Source organism: Theropithecus gelada, chromosome 6 (genome assembly GCF_003255815.1).
Source record: "Theropithecus gelada isolate Dixy chromosome 6, Tgel_1.0, whole genome shotgun sequence".
In the NCBI taxonomy this organism is placed as follows: domain Eukaryota; kingdom Metazoa; phylum Chordata; class Mammalia; order Primates; family Cercopithecidae; genus Theropithecus; species Theropithecus gelada.
In genome coordinates, this window is record NC_037673.1 from 399,400 (window position 1) to 425,764 (window position 26,365).

Sequence of the window (26,365 nt, forward strand, 5' to 3'; positions counted from 1 at the left end):
AAGCCTCTGTTTAACACGTGGCCCCCCGTCTGGAAGTCTCTATTTAAACACACGTGGCCACCGTCTGGGAGCCTCTTGTTTAGACACAGGTGGCCTCTCCTCTGGAAGCCTTTGGATTTAAGAACATGTGGCCCCTTCTCTGGAAGCTTCTGTATTTAAACACACGTGGCCCCCGGTCTGGAAGCCTTTGTACTTAACACACGTTGGCCCGCTGTCTGGAAAGTGAGCTGGGCGCCATCACCGGTGATGTCTTTTCTGTGGGATGCAGCCGGGCACACCCCTTGCCCTTCTGAGCCTGAGACCAGATGGAGCCGACAGGTGGAGCCCGAAGGTGTGCTGAGCGCCAGTGTCACCAGGGGTGAGAGTCACGTGCAGCTGTGGCTGCTGTGGATGCCTGCTTTTTCACCCTCTGCAGTTTGCCCAACCCTGTCCCTTGGGGCAGCCCTGGGCCACAGGACAGAGCAGCCCCGGTTCCCTGTCAGGACGAGTGATCGGAAGGAGCTGGCAGCCCCAGGCCCCGCGGGTAAGGAGCAGTCAGTACAGTCAGGAACCCCGCAGAGGGAGCAGCCAGGCAGGCTGGTGGGCGCTGCCTTCCAGGGAGGCGCACATCTGTCACTCCAGAAGCACCCAAGTTTACTCTGCCACGTGAGGACGCTCATCCCTCGGTCGAATCAACCTTGAACGTGCTTCCTTCGGAAGCTGCAGTCCAGTGTCCTGAGGCAAAGGTGGCCCCACTCCCAGCTGCTGTGCCTGGCACGGCCTCCGAGGCAGATGGGCTGCGCCCAGCCTGGGTGCAGTCGGTCCTCTGTTCCCTGCGCCTGCTGTGGCCTAGACTCCAAAAAATAAAAATTAAACAATTAGCTAGGCGTGCTGGCACACTCCTGTCATCCCAGCTGTTTTGGGAGGTAGAGGCAGGAGGCTCAGGAGTTGGGGGCTGCAGTGAGCTGTGATTGCTCCACTGACCTCCAGTTTGGATGACAGAGTAAGACTTTGCCTCAAAGAAACTAATGAAAAAGAGCTGGGAGCTCACAGCCCTGCCTTAATTGCTCACCGCGTCCTTGGGAGGCAAAACCATGAGACGTGATGCTGCCAGGAGCTTTCTGGACGATCCAAAGCACCGCGCGGAGGGCAGGTCGTGCTGGTTGGCACCACTGCAGCAGACACCTTGGCAGAAGCTGTGAAATGAAGAACTGGCCAGGATGAGCCTGAGGGGGACGGTCTCAGACCCAGCAATCAGCTTTCACCATGGGCATCGGGGCCTGGCGGGCGCGTGCATGTTGAGGGGGCTGTCAGCGGGTGGGCTCGCTGAGCGGAGGACAAAGTGGAGACACCCCCAGCACGAGGCTTCTGCTGTACAGACTCAGGCGCTTCCTCCCCTGGTGGCAGTGAGTTGGGGTCTGCTCAGCACACCCGGCCCCAGGATGTGCCTGCTGGTGCCTGAGAGAGCAGCAGCCTGGTGAGCCTGGATCCCTGGGGACCCTGGACGCAGCTGCTGGCAGCTTGGATGGCTCACACCTCACCAGGCACCCTGGGGCCGGGGAGGGGCAGAGGCTGCCGTGTGGCTGCAGGCATGGCCCTTTCCCCTCCTTGATGACAACTCGTCCTGTGCTCTGGGTCTTCTCCATACTTTGAGGATGTGAAAGGAGCTAGAACAAAAGGGGATTCCTGCAGGACCACCTGTGCCTGACACTGGCACCAAGGCCTGGGACCCACGGTGTCTGTGAGGGCGTCCTGGAAGAGGCAGGGCTCCCCCAGCCACCACCGGCTGCCCTGCCCTGCATCAGGCCTGCGGGTCCTGCTGGAGCACATGCCTCAGGGAGACTCGGGAGTGGGGCTTTCACGGGGCTGGGGCGCTCCTTTCCATCCCTCTCCTCACTCGCCCCCTCCCCTGAGGGTGCTGCAGGGCTGGGCAGGCGGGCTGGGGGCAGGGAGATGTGCCATGAAACCGAATTATTGCCTTTTGCATCGTGACTCCAAGTATGCAGAAGGAACCCTCTGGGGATTCTCAGAAGGTTTCAGTTTTATTTTCTATACACATTTTACTGAATTTGACTTGTGCATTTTAAGTGTATTTTCTGTGTCCCCAGGATGATTTGAGACAGCATTTAGATAAATCTTTGGAAGAGAACAGTAGCTTAAAATCGCTTTTGTTGAGTATGAAAAAGGAAGTGAAGAGTGCAGACACTGCAGCCACGTTAAATTTACAGATTGCTGGTAAGTTTGGTCATTTTGTAAACTGTAAGCGTTCAAATGTGCCTAGGTAACGAGGAAGGCGAGCAGCAGCAGACGCAGTTGGTAAGTGGGGAGCCGAGTCCCTGCCTTGCTGGCTGGCATGGAGGCTGCCTTGACCGGAGTTTATGGCACACACGCATGTCTGGGGCAGTCCTGGCGTGGATGTGGGAGGCAAGGCCACCTCTGTCCTCACCCTGCCTGGCCGTCCTCCCCTCAGCACAGGGTGTCAGAGCTGCAGCTGCTGGAGCGGCCTGGTCACTGTGGGATTCGCTGCTCCTGTCTGGCGTCCTCCCACGGTTATGCTGCCGTCGAATCGGTGAATGAGCCTGTTGCCCAGCGTCTCAGCGTTACAGATTAGGGTTGCATTTCTGGTGAACCCGTGTTTCTCCCGAGCGGGCCTGCTGTGGTCACTGTTTCATCCAGATCCAGATCTTTCTCATTTCCCTCTCTTCACTTTTTTTGTTCTATTTTGCTATTTTTACAAAAGTGTGTTCAGTATTTCAAGTTCAGATACCTGGATTTTAAATAAGGAAGTGCCGATGGAGTCTGCTGTCCATGGTAACCTTCTCGGTGTGGCATGGAGTTTCTTGGAAGTTTTAACTCATACTTCCCTGAGAATGACCAGTGGAGCATCTTTTCCTGGTCTAACCTCTCAGGGCTCACGGGCTTTTTCTTAAAGTCCGGGTAGTAACTGTTTCAGGGCGCGTGGGCCTCATGGTGTCTATCCCAACCAGCCGCGGCCTTTGTGGCAGGGAGGCAGCTGCAGATGAGGCCTGTGGCCGCTCTGTCGTCTGGGGCAGCGTCTCCTCACATCTTTCGCCTGTTGGTTTTTATTGGGTGGTTTTATTGAGTAGTAAGAGTTCCTTAGAGTCTTCTTTTTTATTTACAAATTTTGCTTTTCTATCTTCTGTTTCTTTAAGACATTGTTATGTTTAAAACAGGTCCTTGAATAACTGTTCATTCAACATCATTTCGTCGGAAAGGTGATGAGAAAAACCATCAGTTCTCTGCCCGGGAGAACTGTGTGTGTGGCTTGCTCTCCCGGCTCCGTGGTTTCTCTGGGGGCGCTGGTGTCCTCCCATGCGCCGAAGCCGTGCACACCAGGGCGTTGGCGTGTCTGACCCGTCCCGTCCCGAGTGAGCGCAGGTACGAGCCGCCCGCCGTGCGATGACGTCTGATCAGGGCTGGTCCCCGCTTCACGCCCTGAGCCGCTGGGATGGGCTGCAGCAGTAAATTATGATCTAACTTGTCTATTACTCGGTCTTAAATGTATGCATTGCTTCCATTTATTTTAATGTTTACTATTAGAGGTGTTTTGGTCTTTGGCGGTTTGGTGATGTTCTTGTCACTAGAAATTGCTGTGGGAGCGTCACTCTTGCTCCCGTCGGCGGCCTGTGTGGATGGTGAATTCGGCTTCGTTCTACGGTGGTTGCTTTGCTTTGTGGCTGTTTCCGGAACCATCAGCACGAAGCGAGGACTTGCTGGACTTTCCCTTACACTCCTTCTTAGCAACTTCACTTGCCGTGTGAATTTTTTATTTCATTGCTAATTCTTCCCCGAGTTCAGACCTCTGTTTTCTTACATTTCTGATTGTGACTTACGTTGTTTTTCGTTTCTTCTGTCATTTCCATTTTGTCTTCAGCTTATTTTGAAACAGTGGTTCTGGTGTGGGTCCATTCTGGGGGCGTGGCTTTCACTGTGGTAGGGCTGTTCTTGTGCCCTGACCTTTTGCCTTACAGAAACTGGGATTTGGCTTCAGTACTTTCTGCTTCTTTTTACATGAAAATTATGCTTCTGAATTTCAAGGAGGCAGGGTCAGGGCACCTTTTCTGACCTCATGGATCAAGGATAGGGCAGTCTCCTTTTGGGGATCCTTAGGCCCTGTTCTCTCCTCCACCCTTCTCTGATGCCGTCGTCCTGGTTGACCTTGACCCTGACCCCACACCAGCTGTTCCTCTTGGTGCAGGCTCTGTTGTAGAAGGGACCAGGCAGGTCAGCTCTGGGGAATCGCAGGGCTGCCTCAGCTTTTCCAGACTGCACGGGGGCCCCTGGCTTCACCCTCATGGGAGGGGCAGGGCTGTGGTTTCCTGGTTGGCCCACTGGGTTTCCCAAGAGGGCAGGGGCACTTGGGGGCTGTCCCGTTCTCAGAGCTGACGGCCACGGCCACCCCCTGCTGATGGCTGCCTCACCCCCGCAGAAGTGGACGTGATGTGTGACTTGTGGCCGTTGGGGGTTTGTCCCAGCCTCTTGTTTTTGGGGTCCCAAGGCTTCCTTGTCCCTGGGATGCTGTAGTGTTGTCCTTGGGGTTCTGGTTTTGCCATCTAAGGACTCTTGGTTTGACCACCATGGGGACTGCAAGGTCCCGAAACTGTGCCACCCTGCGTTTCCTTCATTCCTGCCCTCGGTGAACATGTCTGTGGACATAGACGCCACGTGGCGTGGCCTTTACACTGTGGATGCTGCTGCGGCACTGCTGCCTCGTGGGTGAGAAGAGCCTGCCATCGGTGTCACCGTCACCTTTGCCCACCACCTTCCCCCCCCCCGGCTCTCTCACTGCCTCTGTCATGTGTGGTTTTGCAAGAGTGTGTCTACGTGTGGGTTTATTTGTATCCCATGTTTGGATCTGGGGAGCCACTAAATAGTATCTCTCTTTTCCTCTTGCGCTGGAAATCCAGAAACAGGCGGGAATTAGTAGATGGAAACCAGCCACATTTTCAGTCACTGATGGATGCAGAGTCAGAGGGCACTTGGGAGACCTGTGGCCACTGTGGGCTGCTTAGTGCTTTTCCCGAAACCCACAGGCCCTCCCTTCAGGGGTAGAGTGTGCTTCCTGGTGGAGGAGAAACCAGCAGACAGGCCAGTGGAGGGGCTGCCAGCCAGTGCTGCCTCTCCCTGCCCTCACACAGGGATGTGGCTCCGTGGGGGCCTGTGGAGGGCAGACCACACAGCTTCAGCCTGGGGAGGGCCCAGGGTAGAAACAGCACAGGGTGGGGCCGTGGCATTCATGCTCGCCCTGTCTTTGAGTCTCGTTAAAACTGATCTTTTCCAGCTATATTCTTTTTCTGGTAACCAAGATCTAGTTTAAATGTAGAATTGTTTTCATTTGCAGAATGCAGGAATGAGTTTTACTAAATAATGGTACTTTTTATTTCTTTCTCTTTCAGGACTTCAAACAAGTGTGAAGAGGCTGTGTGGTGAGATTGTGGAACTGAAGCAGCACCTGGAGCACTACGACAAGATCCAGGAGCTCACGCAGATGCTGCAGGAGAGCCACAGGTGCCTGCCCATGAGGCTTGGGTGGGCCCCGGAGGGGAGAAGGCCCAGGCACAGGGAGGGTGGGGCCGGACTGGGTCACACCCAGAAGAGGAGCAGCCCCTGAGTCTTGGCCGATGATATCCAGGACCCACTGCTGATTTGAAACTTCCATAAACTTTCCTCTCTGAAAACTGAGGCCCTTCCTGCTGTTGGATGTGTGAGGCATGGATCATGAAGTGTGACCCATGAGGTGTGACTGTGAGGTGTGGATGTGAGGTCTGACCATGAGGTGTGACCATGAGGCATGGACTGTGAGATGGGACTGTGAGGTATGTGACCATGGGGTGTGGGCTGTGAGGTATCGACCATGAGCGTGAGGTGTGACGGTGAGGTGTGACTGTGAGGGGCGTGGACTGTGAGATGTGACCGTGAGGTGTGACTGTGAGGTGTGGACTGTGAGATGTGACCGTGAGGTGTGACTGTGAGGTGTGGACTGTGAGGTGTGACTGTGAGGTGTGGACTGTGAGGTGTGACTGTGAGGCGTGGACTGTGAGGTGTGACTGTGAGGGGCATGGACTGTGAGATGTGACCGTGAGGTGTGGACTGTGAGGTGTGGACCGTGAGGTGTGGACTGTGAGATGTGACCGTGAGGTGTGGACTGTGAGGTGTGGACTGTGAGATGTGACCGTGAGGTGTGGACTGTGAGGTGTGACCGTGAGGTGTGGACTGTGAGGTGTGACCGTGAGGCGTGGACTGTGAGGTGTGACCGTGAGGTGTGGACTGTGAGGCGTGGACTGTGAGGTGTGACTGTGAGGTGTGGACTGTGAGGTGTGACTGCGAGGCGTGGACCGTGAGGTGTGGACCGTGAGATGGACCGTGAGGTGTGGACCGTGAGGTGTGACGGTGAGGTGTGGACCGTGAGGTGTGGACCGTGAGGTGTGACTGTGAGGTATGGACCATGAGGTGTGGACCGTGAGGTGTGACCGTGAGGTGTGACCGTGAGGTGTGGACCGTGAGGTGTGACTGTGAGGTGTGGACCGTGAGGTGTGACTGTGAGGTGTGACTGTGAGGCATGACTGTGAGTTGTGACTGAGGCGTGACTGAGGTGTGACTGAATTGTGAATGTGAAGTGTGGACTGTGAGTTGTGGACTGTGCGGTATATGACCTGCATGCAGTGTGACCAGGGGAGACAGGCACATGAGAGATGGTCGGGCATGGCGGGGCAACCTGGTTCCCCTGGGCAGCTGTGCTTCCCCCTTCACTGCAGTTCGTGTTCAGTTGGAAACATGGAGATTTCACCTTTACTCCCTGGCTATAGGGGGATGGTGAGAAGGGGGCTGGGTGTGAGGGGATCTTCAAGGCAGAATCTTAGTTCGTCTTTAAAGAATTGTGTGCTGGGAAGTGGTTGGAAGTTGGGTGCAGAAAGGAAGAGGCGAGCTGCTGGAGGAGGCAAGGACAGGTTGCTCTGGGCGGTTTTGTGGGTGCTATTGTGTGAACCCGTGTTCCTGTGGCCTCAGCAGGGAAGGCTGCTCTGGTCAGTTCCTCCCCCTCCCCCTCCCATTCCCTCTTCCTTTCCCCCCATCTCCCAATCCTCCTCCCTCCCCTAGTCCTCAGGCTGAGGCTGCCACACTCACCTGGGTTCGAATACAGTCTGGACATAGGTGTAGCCAGGCTCTGCCCCTTCCAGGATAAAGGCCACAGACCCCCGTGGGCCCATCACAGTTAAGTTATAGAGGGGAAGGGTCCTGAAAAGACTGGGCCAAGAGGAGTTGCAGCGGCGCGGAAGGAAGGGGACTGTGGCAGCCATGGGTGCAGTGCACACAGTCGTGGGCAGGGCCACGTCACTCCCTGGAACCTGGCAGGCCTGTCTGTGGCAGGTCAGGGTGGAGTTGGGGGTCATGCTTCTTGAGCACTGTCCTGGATGTGGACAAGGTAGGGTCACAGCTCCCAAACACGGTGGGATCGGGCTTCTGCCCCCAGGATGCATGCTGGCTTCATCCAGTCCTGGCCTGTGGCTCTTTTGGTGTTCAAGCAAACAGGGCCTGGCCCTGCACAGTGGTCCCGTCAGTGGGGTGCCCATCTCTGCGGCTAATGTGGCCGAGGTCAGTGGGCCTTGCCTTGTCTAATACTTGTAATGCCCTGAGTGTTCTCAAGTCATCGCTGACTGGGTGAGCAGGGCAATTTGGAAATGACAAAGTTGGTAAAATGCAATAGCACTTTATTTCTAAAATAAAAATAGTCAAAAGCATTAAAAACTAGGACTCTTCTATTACACTATTACGATGTCAAAATTATTATATTTGACTGGGAATTAGAAATATTTCAGTCCCTGTATCCTTTCTAGAATTAGAACATTGTTTCGCTAGCCATGAAGTTTATCATCCTCTTCTCATAAAACTGGGTGTAGCTGGAATAGCAGAGGCGCCATTCAGTCACTCATTAGCCCGTTCAGCTCATTCGTTCATTCCATAGGTGTGAGCAGCACCTCCAAGGCTGCTCCCAGGGGTCAGGGCAGTGGTTGGGAAGGGAGGAGGCAGGTGGGTGGTCGCCAGTGGGACACAGAAGGTGATGGGGCCACAGAGACAGGTCTGTGTGCAGGGCCAGGGCAGCTTCGTGCCCGTGCAGGGAGGTGGGCAGGCCCAGCAGGTGAGGGCGACACCACTGGAGAGGACGGAAGTGCCAAGAAGCCACTTCCCTGTCGTTCTGCAGCTCCCTGGTCAGCACCAATGAACACCTGCTGCAGGAGCTGAGCCAGGTGCGGGCGCAGCACAGAGCCGAGGTGGAGCAGATGCACTGGAGCTACCAGGAGCTCAAAAAGACCATGGCCCTGTTTCCACACAGTAGCACCAGCCAAGGAGGCTGCCAGGCCTGCTGACTCCTGCCGAGAAGCTGGGCCGCCCCTTAAGCTTCCTGCTAAAGCGACATCGTCTGCACCTTTGTCCTTCTTTACTGAGTGTACTGGCTGGCAAGAGTTCTCTCTTCTGTTTGTAATTATTTAGGATTTTTGGAATGTATTCAGGGCCTGTAGCATGGTTTTCTAAAGCACTTCCTAAAATGATATGATTACTCCAAGCCCTTTGCATGTTTTCAGACAAAACACATTGACATATTTTGAGACAAACTGACCATTAATCTTTTATCCAGTATCCTGAGATGAAGTAAATGCAGTGTTTTACTGCCTGATGTGAAAGAGAGCTATGTATGATCATTAAAGAAAATAATTTTCTGTGTAACAAGCAATCTTTAATAAACGAATACATTGTTCTGAAAAGTTACTTTTTAAGTGGCTGTATACAAATTGTAACTGAGTTTGTCATTGAGTTATTTTATAGAACAAGCTGTACACCATGATAGGTGAGCGGGAATAATTAAGTTCGAAGACTTAACACAAGTAACACTTATAGATGTGGGGGAAAAAAACCTTGAAAATACTGTCTTATGATATTAACATATCACAGCAAAAACATCTACCCAAGCCCTGGCGCGCTCTTTTGTTTGCAGTGTAGTTCTGAAAATTACATCATAATAGGACACTAGATTTTTAGTTTGGAAACTTCGTATCTTATGTCATACTTGCTGTGATTGGTAAAACAAGGTCATTTTTTAAAAATGACGTTTAACTGATATTGGGAAGAATGAGCAGGCCTAAGAAGAAAATGCTGTGTGCTGGCCGGGCGCGGTGGCTCAAGCCTGTAATCCCAGCACTTTGGGAGGCCGAGGCGGGCGGATCACGAGGTCAGGAGATCGAGGCCATCCTGGCTAACACGGTGAAACCCCGTCTCTACTAAAAAAATACAAAAAACTAGCTGGGCAAGGTGGCGGGCGCCTGTAGTCCCAGCTACTCGGGAGGCTGAGGCAGGAGAATGGCGTGAACCCGGGAGGCGGAGCTTGCAGTGAGCTGAGATCCTGCCACTGCACTCCAGCCTGGGCGACAGAGCGAGACTCCGTCTCAAAAAAAAAAAGTGCTGTGTGCTAGCTGTGTGTGCGCGCGCTTGCTGTGTGTGTGTACTTGGTTTGTGTGTGTGTGCTAGCTCTGTGTTCATGTGGTTACTGTGTCAGCTGTGTGTGTGCACTTGCTATGTGTGTGCTAGCTGTGTGTGCTGTGTGTGCACACTTGCTGTGTGTGTGCTAGCTGTGTGCGTGCACTTGCTGTGTGTGCTAGCTGTGTGTGTGCACTTGCAGTGTGTGCTGTGTGTGCTTGTGTGTATGCTAGCTGTGTGTGTGTGTGTGTGTGTGTGTGGATTGTACCTCTAGGGAAGTCAGAGGTGGGACTCTGCTGTCTCTTCCCCAAAGAGGACTTGCTGGTTTTCAGGCTGCCCTCTTGTGTCACCTCTATCCAGTTGTGGTCATAACTCAGCAGGAAAATGTGTCATACCAAATTTACTTTCTGTAGGGTTGGGATGGGGTTGTCATCACATAATTTATGTATGTAAGAGTATTAGAAGGTGTTACTATTGATCCACCTTAAGCTTATAGATGCTTGCCTCGTTTGGGTTTCATTGAGCTTCTTGGACCTGTGAGTTCATATTTTTCATCAAATTTGGCAGAGTTTCAGCCACTATTCATATTTCTTTATTTCTTGTCTGACCCCGTCTCTCTCTCACTCCTCCCTCCCTGCCCCTGTCTGGGGGCAGCTTTCTGTTAGACTGTGACACTGTCTCACGGTCACTAAACTCGATGCTTTTTCATCCTTTTCTCTCATCCTTTCCTCGACGGTTTTATTGTCCTGTTGAGAGGCTTCCTAATCTTTTCTTCCACTTGCCTAATTTGATGTTAAGCTTGTATAGTGAATTTTTTATATCAGAAATTAGATATATTTTTAGTTCTAAAATTCCATTTGAGGCCGGGCAGGGTGGCTCACACCTGTAATCCGAGCACTTTGGGAGGCTGAGGCAGGAGGATCACTTGAGGGCGGGGGTTCGAGGCCAGTGTGGCCAACCTGGCAAAACTCCATCTCTGCTAAAAATGAAAACTAGCCAGGCGTGGTGGTGCGCACCTGTAGTCCCCAGATTCTTGGGGGGCTGAGGCAGGAGAATCGTTTGAACCCGGGAGGCGGAGGTTGCAGTGAGCCGAGATTGCACCACTGCACTCCAGCCTAGATGACAGAGCAAGACTCATCTCAAAAAAAAAAAAAAAAAAAAAATCCATTTGATTCTTTTTATTAGTTTTATATCCCATTATTTTCATGTTTCCATTAACTCCTTAACCTCGTTTTTAACAGGTTTACTAGACATTCCCAGCTGTTCCAAAGTGGTTGTACCAGCAGGCCCGGCTGCTAGTTGTGTGTGACCACGTCTGCCGGTCCATGTTTTCAGCACCCATTGCCTGAAGTATTAGCCCCTTCACTCTGGAGGGTGTGGGGTAGACCTCCTGGTTTCATTGGCTTCTCTCTGTTCAGCACCTTTTCACAGGTTTTCCTGTTTGTAAAGTACCTATTCAAGTATTTTCCCTACTTTTCTATTGGATGGTCTGTCTCATTTATTTGCAGGTGTTATTTATGATTCTGGATAGTAGTGCTTTGTGAGTTACATTTGCAAACAGCTTTTCTTGTCTTTTTACTTTAATGGTGTCTTTTAAGATAAATTTTAAACTTTAATGTGGCCCAATATATCAATATTTTGTTTCATGATTAAAAGCATTTTGGATACTAATTTTTAATAATCTTTACTCTGCCTTAATCATAAAGATACTCTGTTATCTTCCAAAAGATTTTACAGTTTTGTATATTTTGGATTTTAGATATAGATTCTACCCAGAATTGATTTTTGTGCCTGTTTTGAAGGTTAAGGATCCAGTTTCATTGTGTTGCAGACATAAGCCCAGTTTTCCCAGCCGTGGCCGCTGAAGATGCCTTTGTCAGGATGATTCCTGTGTCTGTTTCTGCATCTCCTTGTCTGTCTCTGCCGATACCACACACTCTCGGGTGCATACTTCCATCTTACGTTAGGATGTCTTGGCTGTTTTTGACCCTTTACATTTCATACATTTTAGAACTAGCTGGTTGAGTTGGGATTTTGTTTGGGGTTGTATTGAGCCTGTAGATCAACTTGGAATCATTGACATACTTGCAATACTGGGTTTTACAAACCCTGAATACGGTATCTGTCTCTCCAAATGATAGCTCTCCTTCAGCGGGTGTTAATACAGCCTGATACTTTTCACAGTGGTCTCGTATGTCTTTTGTTACATTTAATCCTAGGTCCTTGTTATTTTGTGATGCTGTTTTTAAAAATGTGCTTGGATTTCATTTCCTTTATGTGTTGCCATTTCATGGAAATTCAATTTTTGTGTATTAATTTGTATCTAGCAATCTAGTAATTTTAATCATTTGCCTGTAGCTGTTTTCTCATTTTTAGGCACACAGTCATGTTTTCTATGAGTAATGGGGTTTCTTTCCCATTCCCGTTACTCTGGATTTTTACTTTATGTTTTTATTTTTGTTTTGTTTTTTGCTTCTCTACACTGGTCGGAACCCCTAGTGCAATGCTGATTAGAGGTGGTAACAGAATGGGCATCGTTGTCTTCTTCCTGATGTTCAAAGGGGTGATAAATTCTCACCATTTATCCACTTGTAATAGATTTTTTTTGTTTTAAAGCTGCTTCTGTCAATAATTCGCATCAAGAATGGATGAATTTTATCACTTTTTCTGCAACGATTGAGATGACCACATGATTTTTATCATTTAATGTATTGATGTGGTTAATGACCATAATTTGCTGCTGTTAAAAATAAACCTTGAATTTCTGAGATAAATCCAACTTAATAATTACGGATTTTCTTTTACATACATATTGTTGTATTTGGTTTGTTAATATTTTGTTTAGCATTTTGTGGCCCAGCTATACCACCTACCACCTGTGTTCGGGCCCTGATTTCCTCGTCTATAAAATGGGGAAATAGTGCCTTCCTCACAGGGTTGTTGTGAAGGTAAAATGAGTTAGTATGAATAGAACTCTCGGGCAGCGTCTGGTGCATCCTGAGCACTGGGTCGCTGCGTGCTCTAATACAGCGGTTAGTATCTCTCTTCACGGGTGACGGCCACTTACGATTTTCCTTTGTAATGCTGTTCTTGTCAGGATTCGTGTCTTTACACCACCATAAAATGAGCTACATTGTGCATTCTTTCTACATTCTCTAGGAGAATTTATTTAATATTATAATTATTTCTTCCATGGATGTTTAATGGAATTTTCTGGTGAAGTCACTTGTGCCTGGACCTTTCTTTGTCAGGAGGTTTGACTACTGATCCAGTATAACTCAGTGTTCCAGGATGTGGCAGAGCTGTTCACACAGACCATCCTTATGTCCCCCTTGCCTTTACGCTGCATATCCGTGAGTTGGGTTGGGCCGTGTGACTGCTGAGCAGCAGCCTGTGCGTGGGACTGAGGTGAGTCATTTCAAGGCCAGAGCAGTGGGAGCTGGCGTGTCGCGTTGATAGCTTCCCTGCCAGTGACCTGGGCAGCCGCATCACAGGATTAGGAAGCCAGTTTGTCTTCTGTTGGAAGAGATCTCTTGTTATTCCCGAAGTTGGACGTCGTGTGAGTAATAAATTTTGTGTGTCCGGCCACTGAGGTGTCGGGTTTTCTGCTGTCGCTGGCAGTGACTTCCCCTAAGTCGCAAGGCTGAGCAGGCTTTCCATTTCTTTTGGAGTTAGTTTTTATATGTTATGTGTCTGTAAGAATTGGTCCATATTGTCTTAATTTTCCATTTTGGGGGATATAACACACATAATTTGAATGGCTTCAGCATTTGAAGTTGTGTGTGTCCCTGTGGCAGAGACGTAGGGACAGTTGTGTCCCTTCAAGCAAGACCTTGCTATCCAGGGGCAAGGAGCGTAGGGGCAGAGACCATCTCTAGCCGCCATGCTGTCAGGCTGTGCCTGGGCTCTGGAGCTGAGGACACACTCTGGAGCTGAGGGCAGCCGGTGTCCAAGCAGGCAGGGCCTGGACCTAATGCGAACCACAGGGAGCTCCCTAGCAGGCCATCTCCAGAGCCTCCCTGAGGCCTCCTGGCCACGCTGCCTCCTCCCCTTGCGCTGTTCAGGGGCATTCCTCATCAGTGAGCCTCTTGTGATACAAAGGCCACCTCAGCATCTGCCTCCCGGGGACCCAGCCCATTCTTGGCCATTCTTCATATTCGTTGTTTGAACTTTCTCTTCAGTCCTTTCAAAAAAACACCCTTTGCCTCCATTTTCTTTTCAATTTCTGATCTGATCTATCGTTAGCCATGCTGAAATAACAAATAAATATGGGTTAAAATATTATTTTATCGATTTCCCTGTTCTGTTTCTTTCTCTTGTTTTATCAGTGAATCTGATTGATCCGCCATCTAATTAGTTTTAATCTGCCATCTTATTTTGTGCTGTTTGTTCTATTCCATGATTTTTTCCCTCTCTACTTTTGCCACTTTTAGATGATCTGTCATCCCACATGTCCCTCTGCTCATTTGGAGACTGTGTACTCGCTTCTGTTCTGTTCTTACGGCATGTGTGCATTTAGTCCGTGTTCTGACCCACCCCTGGGGTTCCTTGAGCGCAAGACGCGCGTCCCTCCCCATGCTCCTGTTCTGCTCACCTGTGGGGGTTCCCAAGTATTTTTATGGGACATTTTAACCTCACAAAGTATTGATATAGTCACTGTTAATTTGGAGTTATTGACCTATTTATTCTCTCTGCTCCACTTTCTTCACAAACCAGACATGCCATTTGAGATCACCTTTGCTTTCTGCATTTAGAATTTCTCTTAACGTCTGCTGCTGGCAAATTCTCTTTTCATTGTCTGAAAATGCCTTTATTGTATCCTCATTTTGGAAAACTGTTTCACTGGGCTAGTATCTCAGGTTGGCAGCCTGTGATGACGTCGCCCTGTTTTGGGGGCTACGGTGGTGTTCACAGTGTTCATGTCTCATGTCCATTCCCTTTGAATTAGACCCCACCCAAGGCTGCACCAGTGCTAGACCAGGACTCACAACTGACAGATGGCTGGTCCGCCTGCTCCTCCTTCACAGTCCTCCTGTCTAGATGAGGAAGCGAGAGGCTCCGTTAGGCAAAGGGGATACAAGGCTCTCAGCCCTGTGAGCTTCAGCCCAGTGGAGGCACTCAGCACACTCCCTACCTGGGGCCCCTCCAGTACCCATCCCCTGTTACCATCTGTTACAGATATGTGTGCTCTGAGGAACAGAGAAATCCACGTTTTAAAACACCTTTATTTGTCACTTTACCAACTGGACACACAATGTTAATGACAGCAGACACACAGGGGCATGTGCACACAGACATGAGCTGTTTCACTACAGGTTTGCAAGCCAGGCTCCACAGCAAGTCCAACAGGCGACACCACACGCCTCTCACCTGCAGAAGGGACAGCACAGCCACCCCACCCCACAGACGTCCCCAGTGAGTGCGGTTTAGACGTTGGCAGAAGTGCCTTTCAGAGTCAGAACAGCCATGACACGGACATCACCTGTCACACTGATAAAGTGATACGCTCAGTACTCCCTTATGTTAATCACACAGTGTAAAAATATATTGCACATATATATATATAAATTTGTTTCCCTTTCTTGAAAAAAACTTAGTACAAACTAGTAGTTACACGATCCCTTTCAAGTTTCTCTTAAGTTGTGCAGATTTCCTTTGTGGTTTGGCTTAGTTTAGTTTTTTAAGAGGTCAAAAGAAAGAAGTCAAGCATCTCGCTGTGCCCATTATTCCCCATCACAGGCCAGGGGACAAATGCCACACCCTGGACCACCAGAGCTCACAAAGTGCTCAGTAGTAAGAGGAGGAAAGAAGCAGGTTCAGTGTTTGAAGGATGTTCTGGCCTATTGATAACATCACCGTCCAGCCTCATCGTCCCCCTGTGCCATCCCCTCATGGTGTGTGGTGTGGGGTGGGAGGGTGGCCAGTGCACACGTGATTGCCCACAGGAGGAGATTGAGCTGGGCCAGGAGGGACAGATAAGTGTCCAGGGCCAAGGCGTCTCCATCTCAACTCCTCCCCACTCCAGTTGTACAGCAGAAGGAGCCACAGGCATGTGTGAACACACAGGACAGGCCCTGTGCCAACAAAACACCATTCACAAAAGCAGGCGGCCACAGCAGCCCAGGGCGGGGGCCGGGGTAGGAGGTGACGCCCACGCAGGGCTGCTGTGGTTGGCCCTGAGCTGGCACCCCTGGGGTCTGGGATGGAGCGGCACCGACAGGCAAGTGGGGCGGCCACAGGACATGATGCCAGCCCAACTCCACCATCTGTGCCCAAACTTGGGACAGAATATTAGAAGGTGTAAAAATAGTCCAGTATAAACATATATCTTCTGCTACAATATTTTAAACATATAATTTGAACTTTAATTTTGGTAAAGCTAACTGTTATGAACACTACCTGGTTGCTTATCCTATAGCAGTAAATAAAAATGAGTAAGTACTCTGGTGTGAACAGTCTTCTCAATGCGCTCCCTCTGCCTTTCTCCTTTCCTGATGCTGACACACGATCAGCGCTGTCCTCCCAACAGAACCTGTCCCTCTCTCCTGGTGTCACCCCCAACAGAACCGGTCCCTCTCTCCTGGTGTCACCCCCGACAGAACCGGTCCCTCTCCTGGTGTCACCCCTGACAGAACCTGTCCTTATCTCGTGTCACCCCCAACAGAACCTGTCCCTCCTCCTGGTGTCATCCCCGACAGAACCTGTCCCTGTGTCCTGGTGTCACCCCCGACAGAACCTGTCCCTATCTCCTCTTGTCACCCCCGACAGAACCTGTCCCTCTCTCCTGGTGTCACCCCCAACAGAACCTGTCCCTATCTCCTCTTGTCACCCCCGACAGAACCTGTTCTCTCCTGGTGTCATCCCCGACAGAACCTGTCCCTCCTGATGTCACCCCTGACAGAACCTGTCTCTCTCTCCTGGTATCGCTCACCGACAGAACCTGTCCCTGTGTCCTGGTGTCACCCCCGACAGAACCTGTCCCTCTCTTCTGGTATCACCCCCCGACAGAATCTGTCCCTATCTCCTTGTGTCACCCACCGACAGAACCTGTCCCTCTCTTCTGGTATCACCCCCGACAGAACCTGTCCCTATCTCCTTGTGTCACCCACTGACAGAACCTGTCCCTTTCTCCTGGTATCACTCACCGACAGAACCTGTCCCTTTCTCCTGGTATCACCCCTGACAGAACCTGTCCCTGTGTCCTGGTGTCACCCGACAGAACCTGTCCCAGTGTCCTGGTGTCACCCCCAACAGAACCTGTACCTCTCTGCTGGTGTCACCCCCGACAGAACCTGTCCCTATCTCCTCGTGTCACCCCCAACAGAACCTGTCCCTATCTCCTTGTGTCACCCCCGACAGAACCTGTCCCTCTCTCCTGGTGTCACCCCTGACAGAAACTGTCCCTTTCCTGGTGTCACCCCCAACAGAACCTGTCCCTCCTGGTCACCCCTGACAGAACCTGTCCCTCTCTCCTGGTGTCACCCCCGACAGAACCTGTCCCTCTCCTGGTTTGCAGGCTGTGCAGTTTCTGTTATTCACAAATACACATTTATTTTCTGTTGAACCATGGTTAGTAGAAGCTAATTGGCAGTGCATAAAAACATGCAGAAGAGAACACACACCTGCCTGAATTCACAATATTCAGAAACTGACTGAGGAAGATGCACGGGTCTGTTACGTGCAGTGGGGCTGCTGTCCAAACAATGTTCTGTGTTTGGAGGCGGCACACAGATGCAATCACAGATTCCACAGACAAACTGTAACTGACAATGGTGACCACTATGCCCTCGTGACTTAATTTTTGCTACCCCTCCTGGCTAGGTGACAGAAACGGGAGCAGAGCGGGTGTTTTCAAAGATTCGCTTTGGAGCCGAGTGGAGAAGGGTGCTCTCCTGGCTCCCGCATGTCTGAGGAAAGCCTGGGGGCCGTTGAGGGAGGGTGGGACACTGGGGAGGCCGTGCCTCTGACTCGTGGGCACCAACCCTGGAAGTGTGGAGGGAGAGCGGGGGTGTGGGGCCTCTCCCTCCAGGAGCCCACGGTGCTCCAGGCTAGGACGGGCTGGGTGCCACAGCAGCCTCGATCTCATTCACGAAACCCACAGGGGCGTCCTAGGGTTCGGAATGCACGCCACGACTTCCCTCAGAGTGAAGGGTCCGCTTCTGCGAAGGAGCTCACCTCCAGGGGCCACGATGGGAGCCATGAGCCCCGCCGCTCCGGTCACTCCAGCCAGGTCTGGGAAGGGCTGTGGTGAGTCGGTGCTGGCCGCGTGGACGAAGTGCCCCGTCGGTGACAGGGCCTGTTCCCTGCGGGGTCGGGTGGTGCCCAGGCCGGGTGGAGACGCTTCTCGTGCTCAGGGCCGGTTTCTGGTGTGCTCCCGATGCGCTTGGTTCTTGAGGCCATTCTTGTCTGAGGCCAACCAGTGACCAGGAGTTGGGGTCCTGGTGCCTCTCTCCTCAGTGTCCCTCGTCCCCACAGACCGCAGCAAGGCCTGGCGAGCCTCTGTGCCTGCCGCGCGTGTGGGGACCCGCGGACCCCAACCCGCCTGTCCCTCCGTCCTGACCCGGCGCCAGGCTCAGCTCCAGGGCAAGGTCCTCTGGAGTCACGTTCGTTCTGTGTGACTTGGCTGTGACTGTGGGGACCGGGCTGCCCATGGACAGAAGAAGGAGAAACGCAGCCTCAGACCAGGAGACGCGGCCCAGGGTGGAGCCGCGCTGGGGCCAGGGAGGCCGAGGACGGCAGCAGTCCGAGGGTGTAAGGGTGCCAGGGTCCTTCGGGTCTCAGGCTTCAGGACCTGGGGAGCCGCCCTGTTCGGTGACCGCTCGTCCTCGGCCTCTTCAACACAAGGGCTTTGGAATTGTGATGGGCTGTGATCGGCCGATCCCGGTGACTCGCTCGTCTGTGATCGGGCGATTCCGGCGACTCGCTCGTCTGTGATCGGCCGATCCCGGTGACTCGCTCATCTGTGATCAGGCGATTCCAGCGACTCGCTCGTCTGTGATCAGGCGATTCCAGCGACTCGCTCGTCTGTGATCAGGTGATTCCGGTGACTGCTCGTCTGTGATCGGCCGATTCCGGTGACCCGCTCGTCTGTGATCGGGCGATTCTGGCGACTCGCTCGTCTGTGATCAGGTGATTCCGGTGACTGCTCGTCTGTGATCGGCCGATTCCGGTGACCCGCTCGTCTGTGATTGGTGAGTCTGGTGACCGCTCGTCCTCGACCTCTTCAACACAAGGGCTTTGGAGTTGTGATGGGCTGTGATCAGGCAATTCCGGTGACCGCTTGTCTGTAATCGGACGATTCCGCACTGCACATTCAGAGTTGTTTTCAAATGTTTCCGTACATTAGTTCTGCCTTTCACACGTGGTCCAGCCAGGTTCAGTGGGGGCACAGGGCTGGGCTTGTGCACCCCCCGCCTTCCCCAGGCCGGTGAGGTGACATCCTAAAGGAGCCACGAAGCCTGAGGTTCATTTTTCCTTGGTCTTTATTGCCAGACACCATGAACTTCCCAGCCCTGCCATGAGAAGCTGCCTGCCAGGTCCTCCCCATCCTCAGGTTGGGGTCTACCTGGGGATGAGCCTGCGGCAGTCTGTTGAGGGGCCTCGGAGACCCCCAACTTTCAGCAGACCATGCTGTCTGGGAGCTCCAGCCCTGCGGCTCCTGCTCTGCTCAGGTAGGGGGAGTCCTTCCACAGGGCTGTGGCCGCAGCAGGTACACCCTTGGGAGTCAGGGGAGGCAGGTGGTGCTCATGCGTGCCAGTGAGGGAGGGGGCCTCACCATCCTGTGCTGTGAGCCTGGCCCTGGGCAGCCCCCTGCCCTGGCCAGAGCCTCACCGTAGCCACGGGCTAACAGGCTCTGGAAGCCTTTCCCCAAGACTGCCGCAGGCTCATCCTCAGGTAGACTCCAGAACCACAACCCAGCAGGTCACACGCGTGGCTGTGGCTGTTTGCGTGCCAAGGGACAGTGGCAGTGCGCCATTGTGACAGTGGGTAGCCACACCCTTCAGCCTCCCCAGGAGGGAGCAGGAGTGCCAGCTTCTCCCCAGGTGCAGATAGGCAAGACCAGGCCGCCTGGGTGTGTCCTGGCAGTGTGGAGGGTCCTGGATGGGCTCTGCTTGGCCGTCTGCTGGCAGAGAAACCCCCACAGACACTGCAGGCTTGGGGGTCCTCCCTGGTGTCCTGCTCTCCACAGGGAGGGGCCGGGAGAGGTGAGGCCGAGTCATTTCAGGAGAGTTGAAGAAGGCGCTTGGGCTGTGGCAATGGGAGGTCTGCAAGCAAGCAGGGTGCAGCTAGTGAGGATGGGCAAGCAGGAGGGCCGGGCAGAGGCCCTGTCACGCAGTGAGGTGAGGAGTGTCTCAGCACTTCGTGTCTCTTGCCTGGCAACACCACGGGGACCAGACATTCCGAATCTTCCTAGACCTGCTCTGAGAACACAGGCAGCCACCGCGTCTACTCAGGAAAGCAAAGGGAACTGACTCCACCCTCACAGTCCGGGCCACTGTGGTCAGCCGGGAAGCCGCCCACTGCCCCCCCATAGCTTTCCTTTTTCCGACGTTGCCCTTGGCACAGAGCTGGCCTGTAGGCATGTGTGCACACTTGTGTCCATGTGACCGGCTTCCCCACACATGTGCCAGGTGCCCAGCACCCCCGCCAGGTGGCCTCACTCTGCCCTCTGCCCAGGAAAGCGGGAAGGCCCTGTGGTGTCCACTGCATGCAGTACAGGTCTCGGGCCCCACAGACACCTCCCATGTCTGGTGTGGGGCCAACTCCGTGTTAGTTGCCTGCTGGTTGGGATTAGCTCCTGCCACCCTCAGGGCTCCTGGAAGGTGTCTGCCAGTCAGGAGGTCAGCACAGCCTCCTGTTGCCATGACAGCCAGCTCCTTTAAAACACCCCTTTGACCTGCAAACCACGTGCCCAATGTGATGTGATCCGGGAGACACTTTGGAAACGGTTGAGGAAGCAGGTGTATAAGGAGGGTCAGTGAACTGGGGCCCAAACCTGGTTCGAGAGGGGAGTGCTGGGGGCATCTGGCAGGAGGAGGGGCAGGAGGGAGGCCTGGGCCTGGCCTCCCCCCAGCCCCCTCTGGGGCACCCATCTGAGTTCTGCCCGAGTGAGCACAGGAATGTAATGAAGTGCGAGGTGACAGAGTCCCTGCTCCGGGGACACCGGCAGTGCCGCGGGGCATGGAGCGGGGGCTACTTGCCCCCTTGCACCTTCTGGTCATAGGTGCCCGCGTGCTTGTAGCCAGACACATAGCCTGACTCGTCCACCAGGTCCACGCGGCCAGCCTTGCCCTTGCCCTTGCCAGAGGGGTCGAAGCGCTCCTTGTGGGAGCCCGTGAACTTGGTGGTGTCTGTGAGCCTCGACACTGTGGGCGACGAGATGGCTTTCTGCAAGAGGAGCGGGAGGAAGGGGACAGGTAAGTTGCCAGCAGGTGAAGTGGCTGTGCCCTGTGCAGGTCTCCCAGCGGTGGGGCGGTGGGCAAGGGGCAAAAACCCTGGGATTTATGCCCCTTTTAATTTTAATTCTTATTTTTACCTCTTGTGGCCCTGGGGCAGGCTTGGGCCTGCAGGGTGCCACGACCCTAACAATTGCCCCGGTCCACCTGGTGTTTATGCAGCTGGGGACCCCACCACCTGCACCCTCAGAGGGAAGGGGCTGTCAGGACAGCCAGGCCCCACCCTCCAGGCTATGGCCCCCCAACCCATGCCCCTTTTGACCAAGCCTCCCCAGACCCTACCCCAGGCCACGCCCTCCCGACCACGCCTCCCAGGACCCACCCCACCCCACCAGGCCAAGCCCCCAATCCATGCCCCTTCTGACCACACCTCCCCAGACCCCACACCAGGCCATGCCCTCCTGACCACGCCTCCCCAGGCCCCACCCTCCAGGCCACGCCCCAATCCATGTCCCTCCTGACCACACCTCCCCAGGCACCACCCACCTGCCAGGCCCCACCCCCAGCCCCCCTCCAGGCCCCGCCTTCCATCCCCGCCCTACTCACCGTCACCCCTGAGATAATGGGCGCCTTGCCCTCAATGAGCCTGTGCACCTCGCGAACCGCCTCCTCGCTGCTCTTGTCTTTGAATCGCTTCTTGGCGAGCTCCTCCAGTGCCTCCTGGAACTGCTCAAAGGTGATGGTCCGGCAAGACTTCCCTCTGCAGGGGCACAGGCAACTTAGGGCTGGGCGCAGGCCGGCCCAGGGCTGCCCGCGCCGGCGTGGGTCCGAGCAGAGCTGGGCGGCCATTGCCCAGCAACTCACAGGCTTCACCCGCAGGCGGCCGCCCTGGTAGCACTGCAAATCCAAACTGTCTTGGAAGAAAGCTTGGCGGAAGCAGGTCCTCTATAAAGCTGGATGCTCACACGGCCCTGTAGGCCGCTCTGACACTGGGTGCCTGTGGGTCTGCACTCTGCTGGGGCGGTGGGGGAGGCCATTAGGGAGCAGAGCCCACCTCCTCTTCCGGGGGCCACCACAGCCCCGCCCAGCTGCGCCAGGAGTTGGAGGTCCTAGGACCTGCTGGGGCCCCCGCTCTGCCTGTGTGTGTTGGGGTCCCAGGTGGAGGTGTCCCCCACACAGGAACATGGTTAGGAGGGGCCGCCGCCCCCCGCCCCGGACACTTGGTAGCATGGGCACAGGCCCACACTTCAGACCCCCTGGCTCCAAAACCCGCCAGGCGGCCCGCTGTGCCCCTGCGCTGCCCTGGCCTCAGAGGTGCAGAGCCAGGTGCGGGAGGTGTGGTGAGCAGCTCCTGGTCACGCAACACAGCTGCATCTAAACACACTCCACACCTTACAACATCCTCCCACCACAGGCCATTCAGGCAATTTCAGAGGGTTCTAAACTGACGCTTGGTCTCTTATATAATAATTCTAATTAGAAAACATTTTTCTCCTCTGATCAGATCTACCACAACTAACCCAAAGTAGGGTTTTTCATTGTTTAAAACAAGAGATCCTGTGGATGAGGCTCAGTTCTGCAAAAGCCACCTGCATTTCACCAGGGAAGCCTCTGGAACAGCGCGAGAAGGGCTGCACCCAGCAGGTCAAGCATTCCAAGGGCACTCCCAGCGGCAGAATCCACCACAGTGACCAAGATTCAGGAGACAAATGACCCATAAAACCCCAGCAAGCCTTTCCAGAAGTCAATGAACAGAGGGCCTAGAATAGCCAAAACGATTTCAAGAAATGAGAACAATCAGAGGACTGACTACCCAACTCCAAAGCTCATCCAGGCTTCACTGCAAAGTGGCAGTGACGTGGGCATGGGCACACTGCCAGCCCCGCAGCCCGGGGAGTCCGGCTCAGCCACACGCATGCCGTCCGCCGATGTCCACAGGTGCAGAGGCAAGCCAGAGAGAAAGGACTGCCTCTTCCACAAGTGGAGCTGGAGTAACTGGCGATCCCTGTGCAAATTAAAATGCACTTTGGTCTATACTGCACACTATATACAAAACTAACTCAAAATAGAGGACAGTCCTAATTATGAAACTAAAACAAACTTCTAGAAGAACACCAAAAGAAGATCTCTGTGACCTGGGGTTAGGTGAAGATTTCTTAGAAATGGCAACAAAACATGGCCTATAGTGGAAAAAATGGATGAACTGGACTTCATCAAAACGTTCGGAACTGTGCTCTCAGAAGATACCCTTAAGACAATGAGAAGACAAGCCACAGAGGAGGAGACATGCCTGAGAAAGGACTTGTCTCTGAGATACACGAAGGAATCTTAAAACTCAGCAGTGAGAAAAAAATTCCACGTGAAAAGACGGGCAGAATATTTGAAGCAGCAATATTCAGAGAAAACACGTGCATGCAGGCAAGCACAGGGAGAGGCGGCCGCCATGGCGCCCTCAGGGACGTGCCGACAGACAAGCACACGGAGAGGCTGCCGCGTGGGCGCCCCCAGGAAAGTGCCGACAAGTACAGGGAGAGGCGGCTGCCATGGTGAACCCAGGGAAGTGCGGACAAGCACACGGAGAGGCCGCCGCGATGGCGCCCCCAGGGAAGTGCGGACAGACAAGCACACCCAGAGGCGGCCGCCATGGCGTCCTCAGGGAAATGCCGACAGACACATGGAGAGGCGCCGTCATGGCGCCCTCAGGGAAGTGCGACAGACAAGCACAGGGAGAGGCGGCTGCCATGGCGCCCCCAGGGAAGTGCTGACAAGTACACGGAGAGGGGCTGCCATGGCCCCTCAGGGAAGTGCCGACAAACACACAGAGAGGCGGCTGCGTGGGCGCCCTCAGGGAAGCGCGGACACACAAGCACACGGAGAGGAGGCAGCATTGCTGCCGTCAGAGAAGTGCGGACAGATAAGCACAGGGAGAGGTGGTCGCTATGGCGTCCTCAGGGAAGTGCCGACAGACACATGGAGAGGCGGCCGCGTGGGCGCCCTCAGGGAAGCGCGGACACACAAGCACACGGAGAGGCGGCCCGCGTAGGCGCCATTAGGGAAGCGCGGACAAGCACGCGGAGAGGCGGCTACGATGGCACGCTCAGGGAAGTGCGGACAAGGACACGGAGAGACGGCCCGCTTGGGCGCCATCAGGGAAGTGGGGACAGACAACCACACGGAGAGGAGACAGCGTTGGCTTCCTCAGGGAAGTGCGGACAAGGACACGGAGAGGCGGCTGCGATGGCGCCATCAGGGAAGCGGGGACAGACAAGCACACGGAGAGGCGGCCGCGTTGGAGAGGCGGCGGCCGTTGGCGCCCTCAGGGAAGTGCGGAGGGAAACCACAGCCAGACCCTGCGCACCCTCCGGGGAGCACAGACAATCAAATAAACGAACTGCCAGCACCTCGAGCTGAGCAGCCGCCGGGTGGGGGGCGTCCTCACCCACAGCCGGCGGAGCAGCATGGCAGAGGCACTGTGGACAGCTTCTGTCACAGCCAGAGAAGGCCCAGCAGTCACGTTCCTGGGTCCTTGCCCAAGAGAAATGAAAACGGAGGCTCACACGTAAATGCAAATGTTTACCACTGTTCTGCTCGTCATCAAACCCCAAACAATCCAATGCCCTTCAGTGGCTAGACCACAGTGCTGTGATGCGTGCGCACGTGGACGGCACCGCACCCCTGAGAACAAGCCCAGGATAGGCACCCCACGCGGTGGGTGCCAAGTGGCCAGGCTTGGAGCCAGACATGCAGGTGCCGCTGGGTGGTTCCCAAACCCCAAGGCGGATGCTGTGTTTAAACAGCACCTGAGGGTTCCCACACACTTTTCAGGCGTGTCCTGAAGACACAACAGACACCATCAGGAACCACACTGTGCCAGAGGAGAAGAAATCCCACTCAGAAACACACCAAGCGCTCGGGGTCCCACAGCTCCGACCCCCACGCCTCATGGGGTCCCAGGGAGGTGAGCGGAGGCCTCACGCTGTGGCCAGAGGGGGCTATGGGGAGACAGAGCCCCGGGCGGGGCCTGGACTGCTGAGGACAGCCAGGCAGGGCACATTCCAGAACCGCATGTCACAGGATGCTGTTGTTCAGCGGCATCCCCAGGGGGCGCTGGTGAGCCCGGTGAGCCGGAGAGGCCGTGAGCCACTCCGTGGCTTGGGGGTGCACAGTGTTGGGGGCAGGTTTAGCCCCTTGACGCGCTCAGCCTGGACACCCGCACCATTCCCTGTGGTGCTGGAGGAGCCAGGCCACCCCAGGCAGCCCAGCAGTGCCTGGAACTGACAGTGCCCATTGGGCCCTGTGGGGGTGTTGACTCTCTGGGGCCCTTGGGGCCTCTCTGTCAGTCCCGGACCATCAAAGGCGCTCTCTCTTCTATTCACACCCTGCCCAAGCTGACATGCGGATGCCAGGCCTGACTGCCAGCTTGGTGACCAGTGCTGGGGCACGCAGCCCTTTCTGACTGCCTCGGAGCCAGGCACCACCAGCATGAGTCACTCGGCAGGGAGGGGGATGGCTGAGGGGGCTCCCCCATCAGAGGCGACATTCAGATCGGGACACCTGCTTTGCCTGTGCCCCGAGTGTCTTGGGGAAAGGGCGCCTGGGTCTCTGCTCCATGCTGGTGGGGAGCTCTCCCCAGGAAACCCAGGTGCCCCTGCCTGGGGCAGTCCTAAGAGTTCTAGAACAGTGGTGCCTGCGTCTTCCCCAGAGACACTTAGTCTGGTTGCCTGGCTCTCCCGACACAGAGTGGGCCTGTTCTCCAGATACCAGGGTGCTGGAGGAGCCTCCGAGTGCAGAGCTCAGCATCTTCATTGCCCATGTGCTCCCCAGCCCCGCGCCCTGCCCGGAAGCCGACCCAGCCGGGCGCTGCCACTGCTCACACACGATGCCCTGTGGGGCCTGGACTTACTTCCCAGGCTCTGAGTCCCCTGGCCTCTTGGCCTGGCTCGGTCTCTCAGGGGACACTGGGACCCGGCCTGGGGCCTCCGGGAGCTGGGCTCAAGCCAGGACAGCCCTCTGAGGACCGAGGCCTGTTCCTCCGGGGCGGATGTCACAGGCACTCCTGGCTCGGGACTATGCATCCAGCACCCTTGTGAATCAGGAATGCCCTCCCAGGGTGACCTCTCTGAGGCGCAGGGGCCAGCGGGTGGGGTGACAGCTTGCTGCTCGGGTTCCAGAGAAAGCTGCCAGCTCCCCCTGGGCTCTCTCAGCCTGCAGCTGCTGTGGCTGGAGTGCCCTGTCCAGAGGCTGCCACAGGTGGGAAGCTGGGGGCTGTGGAGGGGAATCTCAGGGCAAACAGCCTCTCCCTGTACTTAGGCGAGTCCAAGAGTGAGGGGCTGCGGCTCTCCTAGGGCACCAACCTCTGGGATCTTCCATTAGCTCCTGAGACCTGAGGAGGCTGAGAAGGAACCCCTAGCTGGTGGGTCCCGCGGGGGCAGTGGGGGCTTCTGGGGAGGCTCCTGCCTGGTAGAGACATGGCCTCAGGGGAGCCCTGTCTGGCATCGCCA

General features: G+C 54.6%; 2 protein-coding genes and 1 long non-coding RNA gene across 3 annotated transcripts in view; 1 reads left to right on the forward strand and 2 right to left on the reverse strand.

Moving 5' to 3' along the window:
* The window catches only part of CEP72 (centrosomal protein 72), a 35,753-nt gene extending 26,994 nt beyond the window's left edge, over positions 1-8,759 (forward strand). Inside the window, exons 10-12 of the mRNA XM_025388166.1 lie at positions 2,088-2,214; positions 5,397-5,508; positions 8,198-8,759. Coding sequence (XP_025243951.1) covers positions 2,088-2,214; positions 5,397-5,508; positions 8,198-8,363 — 405 coding nt within the window. The 3' untranslated portion in view covers positions 8,364-8,759. The remainder of the gene's footprint in view (positions 1-2,087; positions 2,215-5,396; positions 5,509-8,197) is intronic.
* An 8,469-nt stretch (positions 8,760-17,228) lies between these two features.
* On the reverse strand, positions 17,229-18,651 carry LOC112626318. The gene is made up of 2 exons (XR_003119863.1): positions 18,453-18,651; positions 17,229-18,419 (listed from the first exon to the last, which is right to left on the reverse strand). It is a non-coding gene; the product is annotated as an uncharacterized LOC112626318 (long non-coding RNA).
* Positions 18,652-18,800: 149 nt separating this feature from the next.
* The window catches only part of TPPP (tubulin polymerization promoting protein), a 28,291-nt gene continuing 20,726 nt past the window's right edge, over positions 18,801-26,365 (reverse strand). The window contains exons 3-4 of the mRNA XM_025388284.1: positions 21,471-21,624; positions 18,801-20,856 (exon numbers count right to left, since the gene is read on the reverse strand). Of these exons, the coding sequence (XP_025244069.1) occupies positions 20,662-20,856; positions 21,471-21,624 (349 nt within the window). The 3' untranslated portion in view covers positions 18,801-20,661. The remainder of the gene's footprint in view (positions 20,857-21,470; positions 21,625-26,365) is intronic.